The sequence below is a fragment of the Anomalospiza imberbis genome, chromosome 3, assembly GCF_031753505.1.
Source record: "Anomalospiza imberbis isolate Cuckoo-Finch-1a 21T00152 chromosome 3, ASM3175350v1, whole genome shotgun sequence".
Classification (NCBI taxonomy): domain Eukaryota; kingdom Metazoa; phylum Chordata; class Aves; order Passeriformes; family Viduidae; genus Anomalospiza; species Anomalospiza imberbis.
The window spans coordinates 54,542,764-54,562,055 of record NC_089683.1 but is presented as its reverse complement, the minus strand read 5'-3'; the positions used below and the strand labels follow the sequence as shown (position 1 = coordinate 54,562,055).

The 19,292-nt window shown below is 37.1% G+C and overlaps 1 protein-coding gene across 3 annotated transcripts in view; it reads right to left on the bottom strand.

Moving 5' to 3' along the window:
- Nucleotides 1-19,292, bottom strand: part of LAMA2 (laminin subunit alpha 2) — a 336,497-nt gene that overhangs the window by 94,846 nt on the left and 222,359 nt on the right. For all 3 annotated transcript variants that reach the window (XM_068184425.1, XM_068184426.1, XM_068184427.1), the window contains 8 exons: nucleotides 17,245-17,478; nucleotides 13,535-13,678; nucleotides 10,974-11,153; nucleotides 10,074-10,262; nucleotides 9,747-9,979; nucleotides 5,254-5,371; nucleotides 2,041-2,175; nucleotides 1,274-1,398 (listed from right to left, as the gene is read on the bottom strand). In XM_068184425.1, the coding sequence (XP_068040526.1) occupies nucleotides 1,274-1,398; nucleotides 2,041-2,175; nucleotides 5,254-5,371; nucleotides 9,747-9,979; nucleotides 10,074-10,262; nucleotides 10,974-11,153; nucleotides 13,535-13,678; nucleotides 17,245-17,478 (1,358 nt within the window). The remainder of the gene's footprint in view (nucleotides 1-1,273; nucleotides 1,399-2,040; nucleotides 2,176-5,253; nucleotides 5,372-9,746; nucleotides 9,980-10,073; nucleotides 10,263-10,973; nucleotides 11,154-13,534; nucleotides 13,679-17,244; nucleotides 17,479-19,292) is intronic.

Below are 19,292 nucleotides of genomic sequence, written 5' to 3'. Positions count from 1 at the left end.
GTGTGGAGAATATGTCTAAATTCTTGTAGCATGGTGCCATAAACACCAGGTGAAGAGCCCTACTCATTTTCTGATCTGATACATGTATTTCTAGGCAACCAAAGGTTCCTAAGCCGCATGAAAAAGATAGGATGGAATATTTGCAGCCTTTCATACTGCCAGTTAGTAACATAAATTTTTTTTCCAATATTTGCTGACTTGCAAAACTGAGAAGCGTGGTTGATCTTGTTCTTTGCAACCTGAATGTCCTTTTCTGATACTAATAGACCGAACACATAATCAAGCTGTAACAGAAAACACTCATGAAATGGGCAAACCTCAGAAAAACCTGTAGTTAAGAATGCATTATAACTTCTGACATAAAGGATGTTTCTTTAAATACCTGAGATTTGGAAGCATTTTTAAAAACTCATGCTGTGGATGAAAGATTATGATGTCTTTATCTAATAATGTTTGAAAAAGGACTTCCCTCCTTCAAAGTAAAACCAAGACCAATACAAAATGATAAAATGAAGTAAAAAGAAGCCCCCTAAACTCTCAGCTATACTTACTGAAATCCTCACTAAAACATCCTAAAGGCCAGACAAAGCACAGAAAAATGGTTTTACAGAACACTTCCAGCTTTTCAAAAGCACAATCATGAAACACAAACCTGTTCATTACACTACTACAGTATTATGCCAAATATCATTACGAGCTTCTCAGCAGAACAACAAACAAATCTCAAGTGCTAAAATATCATCTGTTGGGAACACATGCAGAAGCATTGTGGAAAGGCTCATTAGCATAAAGCAACCAGTAAAATTTATGCTGCAATAACTATAATGCTTTTAAATTGTTCTATTTTTCACAAATTGCCTAAAACTCATGTAACATTAAATAAGAAATCAATAAATTCTATAGTGGAGCAAGAAAGGCACTGTAACACATTTATACCAACATAATATGTAAGACTTTTTGCAGCTCCCTTGTGGGTACATTGTACTTGGGTTCTGCTCTGGCTTCATTTATGAAACTATCTTTATAATACACACTCATTATCTTGAGTACTGTATTTTCTAGCACTTATTAATTTATTCATCACAAATTAGCAAGGGAGCAATTTCTGACTTTTAAAGGAGGATCAATTTGCAAAAGTAGATAAGGATTTTTTATTATAGCTTCCATGAGGCAATTCTCCTGTAGACAGCCATCTGAAAAAGGACACAGGGAGCCCAGAAGGAAGCGCTGGCTTGCTGGAAGGCAATTCAGCACCATGAGTTTGCTGACTTACTTGTTACCAGGAATGGATAGGGGACAAGCACAAGGCCGACAGTCATCCGGAGAGCCTTGGACAGTGCCGTAAAATCCCGGAGCACACCTCTCACAGTGGTGACCAGCAGTATTGTGCTGACAATCCTGCCGAGGAAGGAGACAGAATGAAAGCTGCATTTGATAATGACAAGAAAGCGGACAACATTCTGCTCCTAGCCTTAGGGATTCAAACCTACTTCAATACATAATTTCCCTAATATGATTCTCAGTGGGAATGCTTGCTTTAAGCTTCTATCAAATGCCTGCTGAGTAATATACAAGCTTAAAAGGAGAAAGAATACAGGTCTGTAGCTACCCAGATGTATCCTACAGAATTTCTTATCCCATTCATCCTTTCTTCCCTCCTTTGTTCCAGCCATTGGAGAAGGAGCAATAATTAAAATTCAGTCTTACAGTACCAGGTCATGCGTATTACTGCCTGTAAGAGCAGAACTGTGTTTACTGTATGACACATGGTACATTGTTTCTTTGTTTTGCCGGTGTCTAGCTTTTCTTTTTACACTAGTAGTAATTCAGGGGTGAAAAAGCACTGCATAATCTGAACTCTAGAGAATCAGAACAGAAAATTTCAAAAGTTTGCTTTTATGACTCTCCCTCAACTTTGACATTTAAGCAATTTAGGCAAAATTGTATTAAAATACTGTCTTTTATTTTTTCAGATTAGTAGCACAACTTAGGAATTTTACATTAAGATTAACTTCCTGCAAAGGTTTAGAAGTGTAATACCTGACAAACTGATGTTTCAGAGTCACACATAGTGCTGTGTCCATGACACTCACATACAGCACAGGTGCCTAATGACTGAGCAGGTATCCTTCCCGCAGGTGGAGATGGAAGCCTAAAAAATCCTGGAGAGCATGACTGCAATAAAAAAAGATGCAGAAGAAAACAGATCATTACAGAGTGGACTGTGTGTGGGGAGCATTGCAAGCTCATCTTTCCAATCACCAGTTTTCACAAGTTGTGAAAAGAATCTGACAGGCTTCCAGCTGAGTTACAAACAATATACAGTACTTTACAGATAACAAGAGCCAGCCCTAATTGGAAACATGGCTGAAAAATCCCTGGAGCACTCTACTGGCATCAGGCTTTTATACTACAGATTGAGAGATCTTTCATTCTGATGCAGAACACCTTTCTGTTCTCACTGTGCATCAAGCATCATTCCTTTCATTACTTAAGAAAAGAGTTTGTTTTTGAAATAATTTTTACATGGACTGTGGAGAACAAGCATGATGATTCTGTTTCCTTCATCTCTGCTATGCTTTGCAGGTTCGACAAGCTAGTATCTGCCTATACACTACCTGATGGATAACAAGCAAAAACCAAATAATAAACAAGAAAATGGCAGCTTGGCTGCATTATTTATAGCTATATAATTTAAACACCATAAAAGTACAGAATTCAAAGTGTTAAAGGTTTTCCATGTCTTGAATCTATCAGCCCCAAACCAAGTTCATCCATCACTAAGTTTCCTCTACTGCAGCTTGGCAATAAAATTCCAGGAATAACCCAAAAATTGCTAGCAAAGCTGACACATGCAAAATCAAACACTTGATCTTTATTTCAGGCTTATTACACAGTTCTGTGGACGCTCTAACAGCTCTCAGAAAGCACACGACTATGGCAGCATAAAAACACAAACAGGAACATTTTGACAGTTGAGACCATTAGAGGTAAGTGCCTACTTGTCCCACGTATAAATCCCACCACCTAGTGGTGCCAGGAGCCTGTGAAAGCCAGCTGATGAGGTCATTTCCTATTGGAGACCACAATTTCTGCTTTTTGGAAAGGAGTGGTACACTTTTCACACAACAATATAATGGATGTAAAATAAAACATAAGAATCTGGAGTAAGCAATTTTTGTAACCAAAAGCAGGATTCTTGAATGAAGCACTAGCTGACATGCTAGATTTATTCATATATCATCACTCTGACAGTTTTATAATCATTGCTAAAACCTCCAGGAGTCTAAGTTATGGAAAAACTATAAACACAATTATTTTCTTTAGAATCACAAATAAATTAATCTTAACTCATTTCTGCTTTTCCCCTTCTATTTTGACTTAGACCACATTAAGTTCCCTGAAGCATAGAAACAGTCTATCTTCCCTTTCATGGCTTGTGAAGAATTCTAACCTAGATAAATAATCTCAAATGAAAGCAGTTCTGTTTCTTTACTAAAATATCCTTTTTCTCCTCCCTCTCTATCCCCACAAGTATACTTGTCCAAACAAGGTACAAAACACAGCTTTACAAGTTCTGAATGACTTCAGAATCAGATTATATATACATGGTACATCCTCAAAACTAGTATCTGGGGTTTTTTTTTTTTTTTTCTGGCATGCCATTGACAGTCTTACCACCTATTTTGATCGAAGCATTTCTGAGATGAAATAAAACACAAAAGATAAAACGGACTACATTTTTAATTGGCAGTTTGGAAGCTTTTCAGAAGTAGCCATTAGGAAAATTTTTACCACTGCTTCTGCAGCCTACAACTAGATGTGGAAAAAAAAGGGGGGGGATATAAATGTCACTTCTAGTAAAAAATGCTGTAAAAAAAAAAACTGTCTTCACAATGTTATTATATGGATAAAGCATGGCACAGACACATACACCATGTTAACACCTGCTTTAAAAATGCCAGGGTATCAGATATTTTTTTTTTTTCCTGCTAAACTTCACAGAACACACCATAACCTTCACTGAGCAGACTAAAAATAAACTAAGTTATGAGTATGTGAAGATCACACAATTAAGAATGAAGTATGAAGGTTGCAATTGAGATATTTATTGAACCCCTGGTGGGTGTGAATTAAAAAAAGTTCTAATTATATTATCATATATTTTTCTTCAAAAATCCAATTTGCTACAGTAATTAAAAAAAATTCTGTACTTCTAAGCAAATAGAGCCCATTAATTTCTCATGTATTTACACAAGTTCAGGTGTATTCTCTTATTGAAGTAGTGTGCAAAGAAAATTACTTCATTCACCTTCTTACACACCTTTCCCATGAACTTACTATTTCTGTTGACTTATTTGCTGCATAACACAATCATGTGTAACATCCAAAGGGATCAGAGTTCTCACAGATAACAAGGTATCTTTCCCTTCATTTACTTCAATTTTTCTCCCACTGCTAGTTTGGGGGAAACCCTTACAAGATCCCACTTAGGATGTTTGAGGCATTTGCAAAATACTCAAGATGTTGATCCCTGCTACCTCCACCTAACAATTGCAAACAGTGAATTCAGAATTGCTTGTGCTGAATAAAAATGAAAACACGGTATTCTGCACACAGAAAGATTGGCATTCTCATCATCTAGAGCACGGACAGTCAGAAATATTAACTTACATTCTGCAGCCAGTGGATTATATCTTAAACAATTTCTCTGGTACCTATCATGAAATCCATTTTACAAAAGCATAAACAAGTCAGCTGATTCACTAGAACACTTGAGTACTTTTGAAATATGCAATCTTCAGCATGAAATTGTAAGAAAAAATAAATATAGTGCATGTCTAAGGAGCACCCAGGTCACTTAGTTAACCAACACTTCTCTCCTGGTGTTCAGCAAGTTAGTATTTTACTATTACAAGAGTACTATACCCACATCTGTTCAAAAAGGCTTGATCTATTAGCATCAGTCACACAATTCAGCCTCAGCAATGCTGTCCCAGTAAAGCTCACTTTCCTGTATTCTAAGTATTTGAGTCATTGCCATGGTTTCAGTGGCATATATCCCTACAGCAATAAAAAAAAAAGGGCTAAAATTCCTTGTGAGAAAAATACCTGCAAGAGAAAATAAGCAATTAAATTAAGGGAGTTGCTGCCAGTTAAAAGAATTCACACTCAATTACTATTCACACTTTGCCAATGAATGGACCAGAGAAGGTGCAAAGACTTTTCCTGGGAATTAGGTTAGTACTGTACCTCACAGGACAGACCAGAGTAACCCAATGGGCAGTCACATTTCTCTATCAAGTAAGCCTGAGGAGCCATCCCGGACACAGGGCCGCCTTCAGCAACTTCCAAGGAGATCTCAGAAATCCTGGAAAAAAGGAGCAGACACCTCCAATGAGATTAGTCAAGCACTCACTCAAACCCAGTTACTTTACAGTCAGTTGGCACAGGAGGAAACAGTTTCATTTGGCTGTTTGTAGGATTCTTGATCTACAGCAGACAAACAACACTGTTTTTTTTGCATATCCCAAGAAACTACAAAGTTAACACCACCTTTGGTCTCATCTTCTAGTTCTAGGCAACAGTATAACTAACTAAATCTCCAGCTTGATTCTATCTCTTCAATTTCTTTTCAGTCAAACTAGCAAAAGTTAACATACAAAAATTCATATCTGGTTCTTCATTTGGAGGGACTCATTAAGAAATTGATGACTCTCTGGGGTATGGCAGTAAAATTGTCCTCTTAATGAGCTTTTAATGAGGCAACTATTTAAAAAACAAAATAAAATCTATCCTAATAATATTCTTGCCTCCCAACCACTCCTTGTCTTTCTAGCATGAATGCTGACCTGCTAAATAGGGTTGAGTACATCATGGACAAAGACAACAAATATAAAATCTAATGAAATACACTTAATCCTAGTGTATCAGAATGCTGTACTTTAAGCTTACTTCTTTATTTTGGGGATTTGTTAGTTTGCTTGAATGGATGCTATGATCTGGAACACCTATTGCCTCAGAGAAACAAAATGTGCAGAACAGTGAAAATTTTAAAGCTTCAAATATAATGCTAACCTAAGCTAAAACATCAAAGATGGTCTGACTAACTGGCCAAATAAATGTCAATAATGTGGGTAGAGTCTATTCAGTAAGTGTCTGAGCACAATGCTAATGGAGAGGAGCTCACAGAGCTGCTCACCTCTTCTCATGCTCAGCCTGTTCAACTTTTCCCAGACCTTGATTCCTGTGGGACTGAGTGGTGCTGCTCTGCTCATTGGCACATAGGTACCAATGTCAGGGTGAATGGAGGAAAAGCAAATGTCCACCACTGAATGAGATGAGAGTTTTGTGACTGAACTTACATGACCAGACCCACACGTCTTGATAACCTTGTGTCAATATAAAAATCCCCAAAGCAATCTAGTGACTTAAACCCTATGCTCTCTTCTTACTACCTGAAGAAAGGGGTTCAGTCAAACAGGGAAACTGAACAAAAAAAACCCCAAAAAACCAAGCAAACAAAGCCAGGTGAAAGCAGAAGACTGAAAATCAAGAGGGCAAAACCATTCAGATCTGATATGTCAATGTAAAGTTACATTAAAATATCTGTACATTTAATGGGAAAATAAAATGAAATCTGCCTCTCCAACATCCTCAAAAGTGAGGGCACAGTTGAAAAACTGTTTACTGTCATAAAGCTGTATTTAGATAACAGTACATTCTAGGACCACAAATTGTTTGTGGTCCTAGGACTACATATTGTTTGTGTGAAAATGTTACTTAAGGAAGGTCAGGCTTGGCTGACTTTTGGAAACTGTCTATTAAGCAGCAGCCAAACAACTGCTACCTGATCACTGTTGGGAATATTGAAATAATTTGCAGTGAAATTGAAAGCATACTTCAATTCAAGAAATTTATTATCACAGCCCTGTTGCAAAACAAAATCTAATAAAAGCAATGTTTCCATTTAGAGTGCTGAATGTGAAAATGAGGGCAACAAAATGAACAATACAAGAGAAAAATATTTGGGTTGGGATTCTGATAGAAACCTCTAAATCACTAATAATGCTACAGCTTGGAAGCAGAAACAACATTAGCATTGCTATTAAACTGTTTAGTTAATAGAGTGCTAACATTAGAATGAAGCCATTTTTATGTTCCCAATTGCTGCTGCTACTTTGACTTTATTTTAAAGTGTTTTTCCTGTAGTTTATCACTTACCTGCAGCTATTAAACTTTGCAATTGAAATTAAAGCACTATTAAAAACTAAAAAAAATGTAAAAATACTTCATATATATCTTTTACTCCTCCCATCCACAGATTCTTTAGCTTTATATATCTTTTTCTACTAGGCACAGTCAAGTGGAAAGAGAAGCTTTACTAGTTTAGAAAAGGGCCCTTATTTGGAAAGCATAACACACTCTATTTAAATAAATGTTTTATTGTCACTTAATTCAAACATATGCTTAAATTTGAGTATAAATATTGTTCTAAGGATGGGTCTGAACTTATTTTTAATAAAAGTTTTCAAGTCTTATGCACGGTAATATTCCACTAACCTTTAGAAACATTTTTTGGGATTTATATTTTAGTCTCACGCAAAATTTCCACTGATATCATTCAAGGTGCTAACTTGAAAAAAATAATAATGTATTCCTGCTATATTCTACCTAAAGTCTCAGATATCATGTGATAAATGTTAACTTTGTAACTAGACAGATCATAAAAATCCATTGTGACATAACTCCTCCAAAATCAAATACAGAATTATATGCAAGGTTATGACTTCAGATGGAGAGTTACCAGAAAGACCAGATGAACTGTTTGCTAAGCTCTGCTGTCATAAAATGTCACATTCTGAAATGCCATGCTGTAAAAATATATTCTGGTTCTTTAAGTGACACCTTGCAAACCTGCCTTGGAACTGAAAAGTCCTCCCCTGTTCTGACTGCCTCATTACTGGGCAGTCTTGATAAAAATGCTGGTGCAGTGCAGGCCCAGAGCAGTCACAGGAGTCACACACACCATAGACCCAAATCAGCTTTGCTGTCAAAACTTTCCTTTTGATGCTCCAGCTGAGATAGTACTCAGTTTTTGCTTCCACAGCTGAACTAAGATCTGTACTGCTTAGAGGGAAGGGAGAAACATACATGAAACATGAATATGCTTCTCAAATTTTCCACATTGCATTGAGGTTACCTCCATAACTCTTTTCCTGGGAATCCCCTTGCTTGTAATATAATATCCTAAATGGACTATGCCAAAAATAAATTAAACCAATGTTAAACACTTATGGCATCTGTTACTAATATTTAGCATCTAGCCAGTGCAAGCTACATGAATACTTTTCTTTAAATTATATACTTTAAAGAGAAACAATAGCAGCAAAAATGACTATGTTTTCTGTTACACTGTAACGTGAAGTTACATGGTATCTGCTCCTACTATTTACCTTCAAACTCCAAAGGCCTTCAAACTCTTAAAGACCTATTTGTACCTTAGAAATCTAGAAATAATTTTAGCTTATCATTTCTATCAGAAAGACAGAATCATAAGAAGGACTTCTGGAGACCTTTGGAGTTTATCTCTGAGTATTCCTATCCCCTTACCAATAAATTTTGATTACAAAGGATATTGTGTATTAATTATTAAAAACTTTGTGCAGCAATCTATGTAAGCTATTCTAGAACTTCTCTAGCCCCAGCAGTTTATCATTCATGTCTAATGTGAATCTTTCCTGCTGAAGTTTAAGTTCATGTTTGTTTTTGACTTACCCACCAAGGCAACAGAGAAGTCATTCTTTCCATTTTCTCTGTGACAACATTTTAAGCATCTTAAAGCAATTCCTAGTTTCTAAACATATCTAGTTCTTTATATCTTCTTTCTCATGTCATATTTTCTAACCTGTGATGGTGGTCGCTGATATCCTCCAAGCACTTTAATAACTATTTTCTTGAATTCCATTAACCTGAACTTCACAGTTAGGCTTTACTCGTGTTGGGTGAAAAGAAAAGAGGTTGTTTTTTTCACTTTGCAGGCCATATCTATTTATAAATGCAGATAGAGAATTAGCATTTCTCAACAAGAATATTGTTACTGAATCATGTTCACCTGGTGATATGCTGTAAACAACAGATTCCTCTTTGAAGAATAGATAACTAAGCAGTGGTTCCTTGTTTGTTCAATTGACTGCTACTTTCAGTGTAAATCTTACAACTGACCTTTAGATTGCAGAGATTTTTGTACTGTTCCTGTCATGTTGCTGCCTGATGTCCACTTCAAATTTAGTGCTATCTTAATTTCCTTGCATAACTGATTCATTAATAGATGGAATAGAAGATGTTGAATTCTACCCTAATATATTTAATTTCCCACTCGCAGGAGAAAATCCCTTTATGCACTAACATCTATATTTAATTACAGCATCATGCGTTCATAAAGTAGACCTTTATTCAAAAAGTATACTAGGTTTGTTTCAGAATGTGTGTGCCTACATGTGTTTTCTGTTCTAGGATCCTGAAAATAGAGATTCTACTTGCCTAGTGTGATTTAAATCTTGTAGTGCATAAAACTTCCCTCTTCTGTGTCTTCTGCTCTGCCAAATGCAAATTCTGTCTGCTCTTTCTTCTCAGCAATGGTTTATAGCTGGTGTCATAAATAAAAATTCTGTTGGAAGTAGCTGAGAGGTCTATGAGATTATCGGACTACTGCACTATTTCAGATCACTGCATGAAAGAGTTACCTGCTCTGCCTCATGATATTGCCATGAGTGGCTTTGATAAGAATGTAATGAACATCATACAACACGTTCATGAAGTCTTCCCGGGATACAGGTCTACTTGGTCTTGAGTCATCTCCATAATGTTTCCAGATGAAATCTGCCTGAGACATTGTCCTGTTGAGACCTGGGTTACCATGATAATATTCCCAGCGTCCAGTGTTTCTTTGGTCATCACCATAATATTCCCATTCATGCTGAAAGACAGAAACACAGAAGACAGATTATTAACGATATTCAAAAGACCCACATGCTTAAATTTTGGGCTAAAAAAGCAGATGGAAATGTTACCTCTGTCATCTCTATCTCATGCCTTGTCAGCTGGCCAATCAGAGGGGCAGCCATATGCCGGACAATAATTCTTGTATTTGTGGGAGGCCCACCTCTTATGATGACTTGTGGGGAGTAAGTAGTAAAACCTGTCTCTTCTCGTGCTTCAAAGTAGATGGCGTATTTCAGTTTCCCTCCATATGCGGTCAGCTAGCAAAGCACAAAAAGAAATCTCATTTTCAGTTAGCTAAAAATAAATTCCTGGGAAGGAGCTAGATGTGCTCTGTACCTATGTGCAGCCTGATGAATGCATGCATGGTAGAAAATAGCAATATGTACTTGTGGAATTATCTGGGGACAAGGGCTGTGTTCAAAAACACTCATCCACAATTTGTTATTATATTACAATAAAACCAGTACATTATATATTTCCTTATATGTGCCTTGATGCTCCACCAAACCAAGGAATATCAAAAGTGCAAAATAAATTGTCACAGAGGTGCATAACAACATCCAAAAGGACGGTTCTTTCAATCATTTTCTCCCATGTAATCTACAAATATCATGTATTTTTTGCCTAAAAATGAGAGAAATAAAAAACTGCAAGAGAGTTATATTAAATTTGTGTAGCCTAATTTTTCAAATAACATTTTTATGAGAAAATTTATCCTGTGGAAAAATAGAACATAGATATTTACAGATATTAACATGTAAAATATTGTTTGCGTTACTTTATGAATTTCCATAATAACAGAGCAAATAGTTTTTAATAATGGAATAGCATTTACTTTCTTTTGAAGTACCTTCCACTGTGTGAAGACATGCTTATTGGGAAGGAAAAAAGGTACTGTAAAACAATAAAGTAAGATTAAAAGAAAAAAAAAAAAGCCACATCAGTACTCAGTGGAGTTTTAGGTTTACCTTTTGTCCCTCAAACTGCTCTGGAAGTCTCCAGTAAACAGGTTCTGACCGAAGATCCTGCATCACCTGTTCTATATTTGCTACTATTTCAGGAGGCTGGAACGCAATCCCTGAAAGAGTGCTACGCTGAAGCTTTTCATCCACCAGTGGCAGAATCATTTGCTCTGGCTTCAAGGTCACCTATGCATATTTGAAAAAAATTGAGAAGAAAATGAACTCTGTTTTTTCCCCACGAAGTGTTAGTCTTTAAATTCTAGCTCTTTAAAAAATTACTTCTAGGTAATTTCATTTCACATCATGAGCAATTTGTCACAAAGCAGTCTTGCTACTCCTTCAGGTATGAACAGTGCTAATAATGACTTTCCCCTTGAGCCTTTTGCACCTTGTCCTGAATGTTAACAAAGAATGTAGCAGCACTGGTTAAAATACTTTAATCAGCAAGTAATTCCATGAATTTTATCAAAGTGATTTTCATAGTGCTATTTTAGTCTCAGGCCTCTTTTGTTCAGATTGTGAGGAATGTTACCTTACAAAGAAGCACTTTCTCATCACTTATAGATCATTGGAGCTGTAAAACACAGTGTCTGATGCCTTGATATCTCTATGCAATATTCAAGCTAAATGTTCTCCAGGCAATTTGCAGAGAGTGAGGCTTCAGTGAAGGTTTCCGTAACTCTAAATTCAGCTTTATTAAAAAAATACAAGGATGCCACTTATATGCTTGTAATTTTCTTAGACTGGTTGACAAAGTCTCATTAGCATTATATTGGAATCATTATTTTGATCAAAAACTGTAGTAAGAGTCTTAGTAATTCTGTGCCAATGGAAGAATCTCAAGGAATGCGTGAACAGATGCAAAGGGCTGGCATCAATACTGCTTTCTCCCAAAGAGTGAAGATGATGAAAACAAATGCAGGTAACAGTCATACCATCAACAAACTGGTGATGAGATAGGAGTCAGGTAATAAGGAATCAACCAAACCCTGGACTGTACTTTCAGTATCCTGGTATTTCCATTTACAGCAGCATCTATGGACTGATCAGACATGGAAGCACTCCTAACATTGCCAGCCCTGCGAGAGATTTCCTGATTTTGTATCATAACTGTATTTTACTGTTTAATACTTTAGATACCAAGAAAAGGGTCAACACATTTGAATTTCAGATCAGTAATCAGCCATGCCTTATTGTCATATAAATCTGGATTTGCTTGTTTAAACAAGTCTAATGTAATTTGAAGCACCTGAGAGTATCCAAAATAGCCACTAGCAGCTGGCAGAACACAGTCTCACTTATTTTACAGTTCTGTATCAATTCTGAAATGGATGAGAGTGCCAAATACTAGATGCAACATGGACATACACTTCTTTAGATATCAGCATAAATACAAAAGAAAATTAATTAAGAGAACAAAATAATCAGGAGGTTTAGGTTTAAATTTTTTCTGCTTTGTGCTGCCACAAAGGTCAAAGCACAATTATCCAGAACTGTTGCTGTTATGGAACTTGATTAAATTTTATAAATTGTCAGTCTTCTACAGCCTTTCATGTCCAGTCTAGCAGTATATGATGGGCAGAACTGAAATAATGAGAAAAACTGGGTCAGATCATAATAAATCACTTCATCCACTGGGAAGGGAAAGAGGTGCTATGGGACTGAACAGTGAACAGGACAATAAGTGCTATCCATATTATATTAAGCACGAGAGATTAACTTGATTTCAGCCTAAAGTATCCTTATCTAACTGATGCTTGTACATGAGTTGTCTGGGGCTTTGGCTGATTTGCATTAGGCAGACATTCCTTCTATGGCTGTCATTCTTTCAAGCAGAGCTATGATTAACCATACATGGGGACAGAACGAATAATTTTCCGTTAGAAATCTCTCCTCCAGAATGCAACTGAGGGGCTAGCATGGCAGCAGTCTCAATATGTATTTTGTGCTTGTTGTACAGATAAATGGAGACATCCAGTCTGCCTTATTTATCAGTCCAGCATAGGTCTCAAGGCCCTCTTCCACAAACAGGTGTAGAGCTCTTTGTTTGCTCTGATGGATTATACCTTTCCGCGCTTGAATTTAAATATAGTTTCAATAAGCTCTTTTTTAAAAATGAAAGAACACCCCAACAAAACAACAAAACCAATAAGGAAAATAAACAGATTAACTGAACTATGGGGAATTTATACTGGACAACAAGTATCTGTGACTCTTGAATACACCTGGGTAAACTGTGTATCACGTACAAGGGATTATGCTGCAATGCATTAGACTGCATAATTTCCCCACATGACCAGCTTGCCCTTTCTTGGGGTTTAATAGCTTTACTTTGGCTGGATGTCAGCTACCCTATCACTCATTTTCTTATCTACTTATTTCCTTTTCATGTCTTGACCCTGATTGTCTAATGGAACATACCGCTCTCACCACTCCTCAAAGCATAAAGAGGAAAGGCGATTGCTTAAATGTTTGGCCATTTTCTAGCTACCTCTCAGTGCCTGACTAAAAGATGCCAGCAGGAAACAACATTATCGCATTACATGGCTCAGCAGTTTCCTACTCACCCACACGCGGATCAGCCCCCTTGCCTCGCTGCATTGTGTAGTCAGGCCAAAGCAATAGCAACTGCTGCAGCCAAGTGGGTTTCTGGCAGAGAGACCAAATGTACCAGACTTGCACCTGTCACAGTGGACACCTTCCACATTAACCTGGAAGAGAGAGAGAGAGTATTTTTAAAAGGAAAAAAAAAATCACGTTTTATTTAAAGGTAGCAATAGAAATAGAAAATCCTACTGTTAATGATAATAACAGGGTGCAGCAAGAAATAATAATAAACTTTAGGAAATATTCAAGGAACTCTCCAGCTTCTTATCACGTGTGTATGCAAACATATGTAATTAATGCATTTGCATTTGTATCTACTGAGTAGCTCTGAGCAATAGATGCTGGCTTCACACTGAAAGTTGTAAGCACAGAAAAATTAAATGGCACTTTGGGCATGACATGCTCAATAACTGATTGATAAGATAAGAAAAATAAGTTGTTCTGAAATTGCCCATGTTAATCAAGCCTTCTGTTTAATAGGAATTAGCATTGACATGTTCAGATAGTTAAGGTACAGCACTAAATGTTCTTCCTGAGAAATGTATTTTAATGGATATTCTGAAGAGAAAAGCTTTCCCCTCTTCATGATTGTTTTCCACATCATTGAACAGTATTAACAAGGCTGAAATGTTTCACTGTTGCAATGTCAATGCTTTTATTTTCATTTTTCAATTAGTCCAAATAAAAAGCTATTCCAGATAGGGCAGATACACAATAATTTATGCAGAGCCTTTTAAAACCATTTTCATACTGAGACCAAGCCATTAAAAAGAAAAGAAGTCAACAGCATGAAAACACTGGTTGGCTTTTCCTCCCCACAAACCTTTTTTGTTCTCTTGAGACTAGTGTAAAGAAGCCAATCTAAAAAAATTAAACTTTCCAAAGCTTATAGAAGAAACCAACATTATCCCTCAGGATTTACCAGTTTTAACCCTCATTTCCACCTGTTCTATCAACAAATATGCGTGCACTGTATTTAGCTTAGATTTTGCTGCTTTTTGTCATGGCTGAAAATGAGGCTCCTGAGCCTTTGAGAGCACATTTCTGCAGCTGTAATAGCAGGTTTAAATGGCAACGATTATAATTTTATAAAAATCTAGTTTCTCCAATGTATAACTATTTCAAAAAAAGTTACACAAAAGATTAACCCTAGATTTAAATTTAACTTTAGATTAAAATTCTGGGGGGAAAAATGCTTACTTAATTCGGTATTATTTGTCCATTTTCTCTCATAAACGGCAATTTTTACTCGCTTTGAATTTTATTTCATATCAATTGCACTTCTTTATCATTAATCATCAGCTAAATATACACTGTTCATTTGCACTCAGAGAAACATAGAAGAAACTATGTTATTAGCCTTAAAAGAATCAACAAAGAAACACTTCTATTTTAAAATGCCATGAACCCCCACTCTTCCTACTTAGTGCTTACAAGAGGTACAAGAAAAATGATGACCCAGAGAAGTTGTGGAGTCTCCTTTTCTGGAGATAGCAGTCTGGACACGACCCTGAGTCATGTGCTCGAGGGGACTCTGCTTCAGCAGGGGAGTTGGACTAGATGACCTCCAGTGATCCCTTCCAACCTGACCAATTCTGTGATTCTGTGACATGCTGGACCTAATCCAGAAATGGGGCACCGAGACAGTTACAGGGGCTGCTGCTTATCATGTATCAAGAGAGGCTGAAAGAACTGAGATAATTCCACTGTTGCATTTCAGAGGCTGGCACAGGGCAAATAGCACTGAGTTTTATTCAGACAGTCCATGTGTTCAACTCACTTCCATTTTCTTATGGTGTCATCATCAAATGAGTCAGTACTTGTGAAATAGAGCCTAATGCTTCCTGTTCAAATATACCAGAAAATGGGAGGGTGGTCAAGCATTTTGCACAAAGAGGTTGTGAAATCTCTCCCCATGCTTGGAAGTACTGCCTCAGCAATGTCTTTCAGGCAAGGTGCTGGACTAGATGACCTCCATAGGTCACTTCCAACCTAATTTCTTCTACAGTTCTGTGTCTTGAAACTCAGAATTAAATGACTGTTGCCCATTTAACAAAATAATTACCTGGCAATTCAATTATTTAAATTCATCCTTCCATTTTACTATCTCTTTGTGTCAATACAGACCTAAAGAAGAAGAATTAATCTAAATCACAGACAGAATCTCTAGGGGTCATTTTTCAAAACCTCCTCCCTAGAAGTATCATCAGTACTAGGTCACATTACCCATGCCACTTTTTAGGCAGTTCTAGAAAATCTCCTAGAATGGACATTTCACATGTTTCTGGATAATGTGTACCACTGCTGCATAACTCTGATTTTTAATTTTCTAATGTCCAATCCAAAATTCCCAAGCTCCCTTAGGCAGCTGTTGTCCCTTGTTACATCTTCTGCCATCGTCAGAAAGGACTTTATTCCATCAATTACTCCTTGAAGTGGCTAATAGGTCATAATTGCATTTCCTCTTATTAGCCTATTTTTTCAGCCTAAGAGGAGTCCAGCTCTCTCAGTACATCCCCACAGATCATCTGCTTTGAGACTCTTCTCCAGACCCTTTTCAATTTCTCAACAATACTTTCAAATCAAGCTCTAAAACTGGACACCATTTCCAAGTGCACCAGCTACAGTAAGAGTAGAGAACTGAGTAGATAAAGCCTTTCTCCTGCTCACCATGCTCTTTGTGATGTCCTACCTTGCAGCTGCATTGGCTACTGGGCTCACTGCATCCAGATCAGTGGGCAGTTTGCCTTATTTACCATGAGATTATACAGTGGGTTTATGTTGTGTTTTCCAGCAGGATTGCCACTCAGGCTTCTTCCTCCCAAACTGTACTGATTCTTGAGGTCATTCCACTCCAATTAATGACCTTTCTATTTTCCCAGTCATCAGGCTTTTCAACAACCCTCTAGACAGTAATTCTACTGTTCAGCACATCAACCTTGACCTCCTCCAAGTCAGCAGTATTTTCAAATGTGCTGATCATGAATTCTGTCATCTGTGTCGCTGAGGAAGGTATTGGCTCTGGGATAATCTGCTTGCTGGCTACCAACTGCATATCAAACCACCAGTTACTGCCCTGTAAGCTCAGCAATCCAGCCACGCCTCAAACAACCTAAGTGTGCTGTTCTACCAAGCACAATTCCAAATAAGAATGTTGTCGATGATGATGCCAAAAATCTTTGCTTTAATGATCCTGAATTGGATGAAGTCTACTCCAAACAGATACTATTGCAGTGAATTCTACTCTTGAAATGATGAATTTTGACTCCATCTAAGTCAATGTACTTTGAATTAGCACTGTGGCATACTGTGGTTACTGATGTATTTGCTTTTATTGTGCCCAGAATCTGAACAAGAATTGTATTATGGGGATGAACTGTCAACAGTTCTGTAAGAATAGACAGAAATAAAAATTGGGGGGGAAAGAGGATGCTAAGGATTCTCCGAAGAGGATGCTATACTGGCAAGTGACAGTATGTGGAAAAGCAGCTGATAAACCCTGAAGTCTTTATTTATGTTGGACTCCTCGCACATCAGTTCAAAAATGCACTATGAAAACCAAGGAGATTGCTGTGCATATATTGTTTGAACAAGTAAGGGCAAGTGCCAATGAAATCTGAAATAATCTTCTCAGCAGTTATAAGATCAGTTTACAGTCTTATTGTCCTACCTTGCAGCTGCATTGTCCAGAATGATCAATGCATGAGCACTTCCCCTCTGCATCACAGCTCTGTGGATCTGTCCCAACCACAAAGCACTGACAAGCGACACAATGTGGATAATTCCAGTAGCCCAACCTGCACTCAGTGCATTTTTCCCCAGAGAATTCAGGGCGGCAGAAGCAACAGCCTGTATTTAAGTCACACTGAGAACTTAGGGCTCCAATGAGGCTGCACTCACAGGGCTGAAAAGGAGAGAAACAAGGCAATTGTAATTGCGCTTCTGAAAAAAAAACAAACAACAAAACAAAAACCCAACCAAAAACCAATTCACCTCTTTTAAGTATCTATAAATAAAATACAGCAATGAATTTCCACTGTCTAAAAATAACATATTTAAATTATAAAGCCAGTAATGTATTTTTATTAAATATGGGTCAAGCATTTACACTAAATACATTTACAACACTGGTGGGATTTTTTTTTGATAGATATTACTTACCATATATAAGTTAGGCATTGAAAACAAATAAACCCAGAAGGGTCAAGGATATTGGAATACTTTGTGGACAAAATTAACTCAGAAACTACAAGCACTCTCTAAGAAGTATTTTGTATGTAAATTCTCTGCAGGCATGTTCAGAACACTTTCTTAAAATTGGAATTGCTCAGGAGCAATGGGTTCAGTGGTTCTAGAGGAATCTAGTTCAGTGTCTATTACTCATCCATCAGACAGGTAACTATCCACTTTGTACAAACAAGACTCCTAGATGACAGTAATTTACACAGTAAGGGCTAGAGATTTAGTCATGTGATATATTTGGAAGTAAACTTGCTCATAGAATAAGACTTGCACAGGCAAGTGAGGATAGAAATAGGTGATTTTCCAGGGTGTCTAGATACTGCATACAAAAGTAGCAGGGAAAACTGCAGATTTCCAAAGAACAGAGGAATCCCTCAGTGCTATTACTGTGGTAGCACTGCACAGTTAATACAAGACATTGGCTGTAATCACTGGTGTGACCAGAATATCATATGGAGAAGTTCAACGTACAGCAAAAAACTCAGTGCCAGAAGTACAGGTTACCACAGTAACTGACATGGACAGACTTCCTAAAATTACAGACACAAAGCTGAAAAAGAGAGGAAGAAAATGTGGATTCAGTTTCTAAGCAAAACAGTTTATTAAATGACTACTTAGAGCACCTTTCCTCTGATCTGAAAACTCCATTTATAAAGAAGGTGAATATATACAGGAAAAATACAGACGCAATCTTTACTGAATACCAGAGAAACTATTTAACCACTGGTTAAATATTAGTCTGCAAGAAGACTACCTAACCTAAAAAATAAAACTTTCTGACAGAAAGAACTTTTTTCTACAAGATACATTTGAACACAAAGCTGAGAAAGCAAATTGTTCACCATTCTCTGAAATATCTTAGTGTTCATTATCAGACCCTAAACTACAATCAGATGCTATGTATGGTTTATGCGGTTTTCTACAATGCTCTCTATCCCAGACTTACAACAGCCTTGGAAATCTTCTACAAAGACTGCAAAGCAGGAGATTCACATCTCACTTTGCAGAAATTAGCAGCAACATACTGAAAGAGATGTGGGCTGTTCATCATTAATTTAGATGGTGCCATGGAACTGTCATACTAATGTGCTCACATAAAAGACAATCAGAGAATATACTTCAGAGCTCAAACAGAGGTCTTCAATCTCATTAGGCTGGTTTCAGAAGCCAGGAGTCTATATCATAGCAGCACTGCAGAGGTTTCACAGGAGTTTTACATACATACCAAAAAGAAATCATTCTTGTCAATTGCTTTGCTACATGACTAACAGCCTTTTAAGAACAAGTATTAATGGTGTATGACTATGTTCCAAAAAGATATAGTTTTCTAGAGTAATTGTAGCAGTACTATTAAATCCCTTATCATCAATGAGCACAGCAGGGAGGAAAAAGGCATTTGAACTTTGCACAATGTCCACTGTTACCAGTTTTCAACCTTAACTGAATACTGTGCCACTCAACTCAAGGTAATTAGCA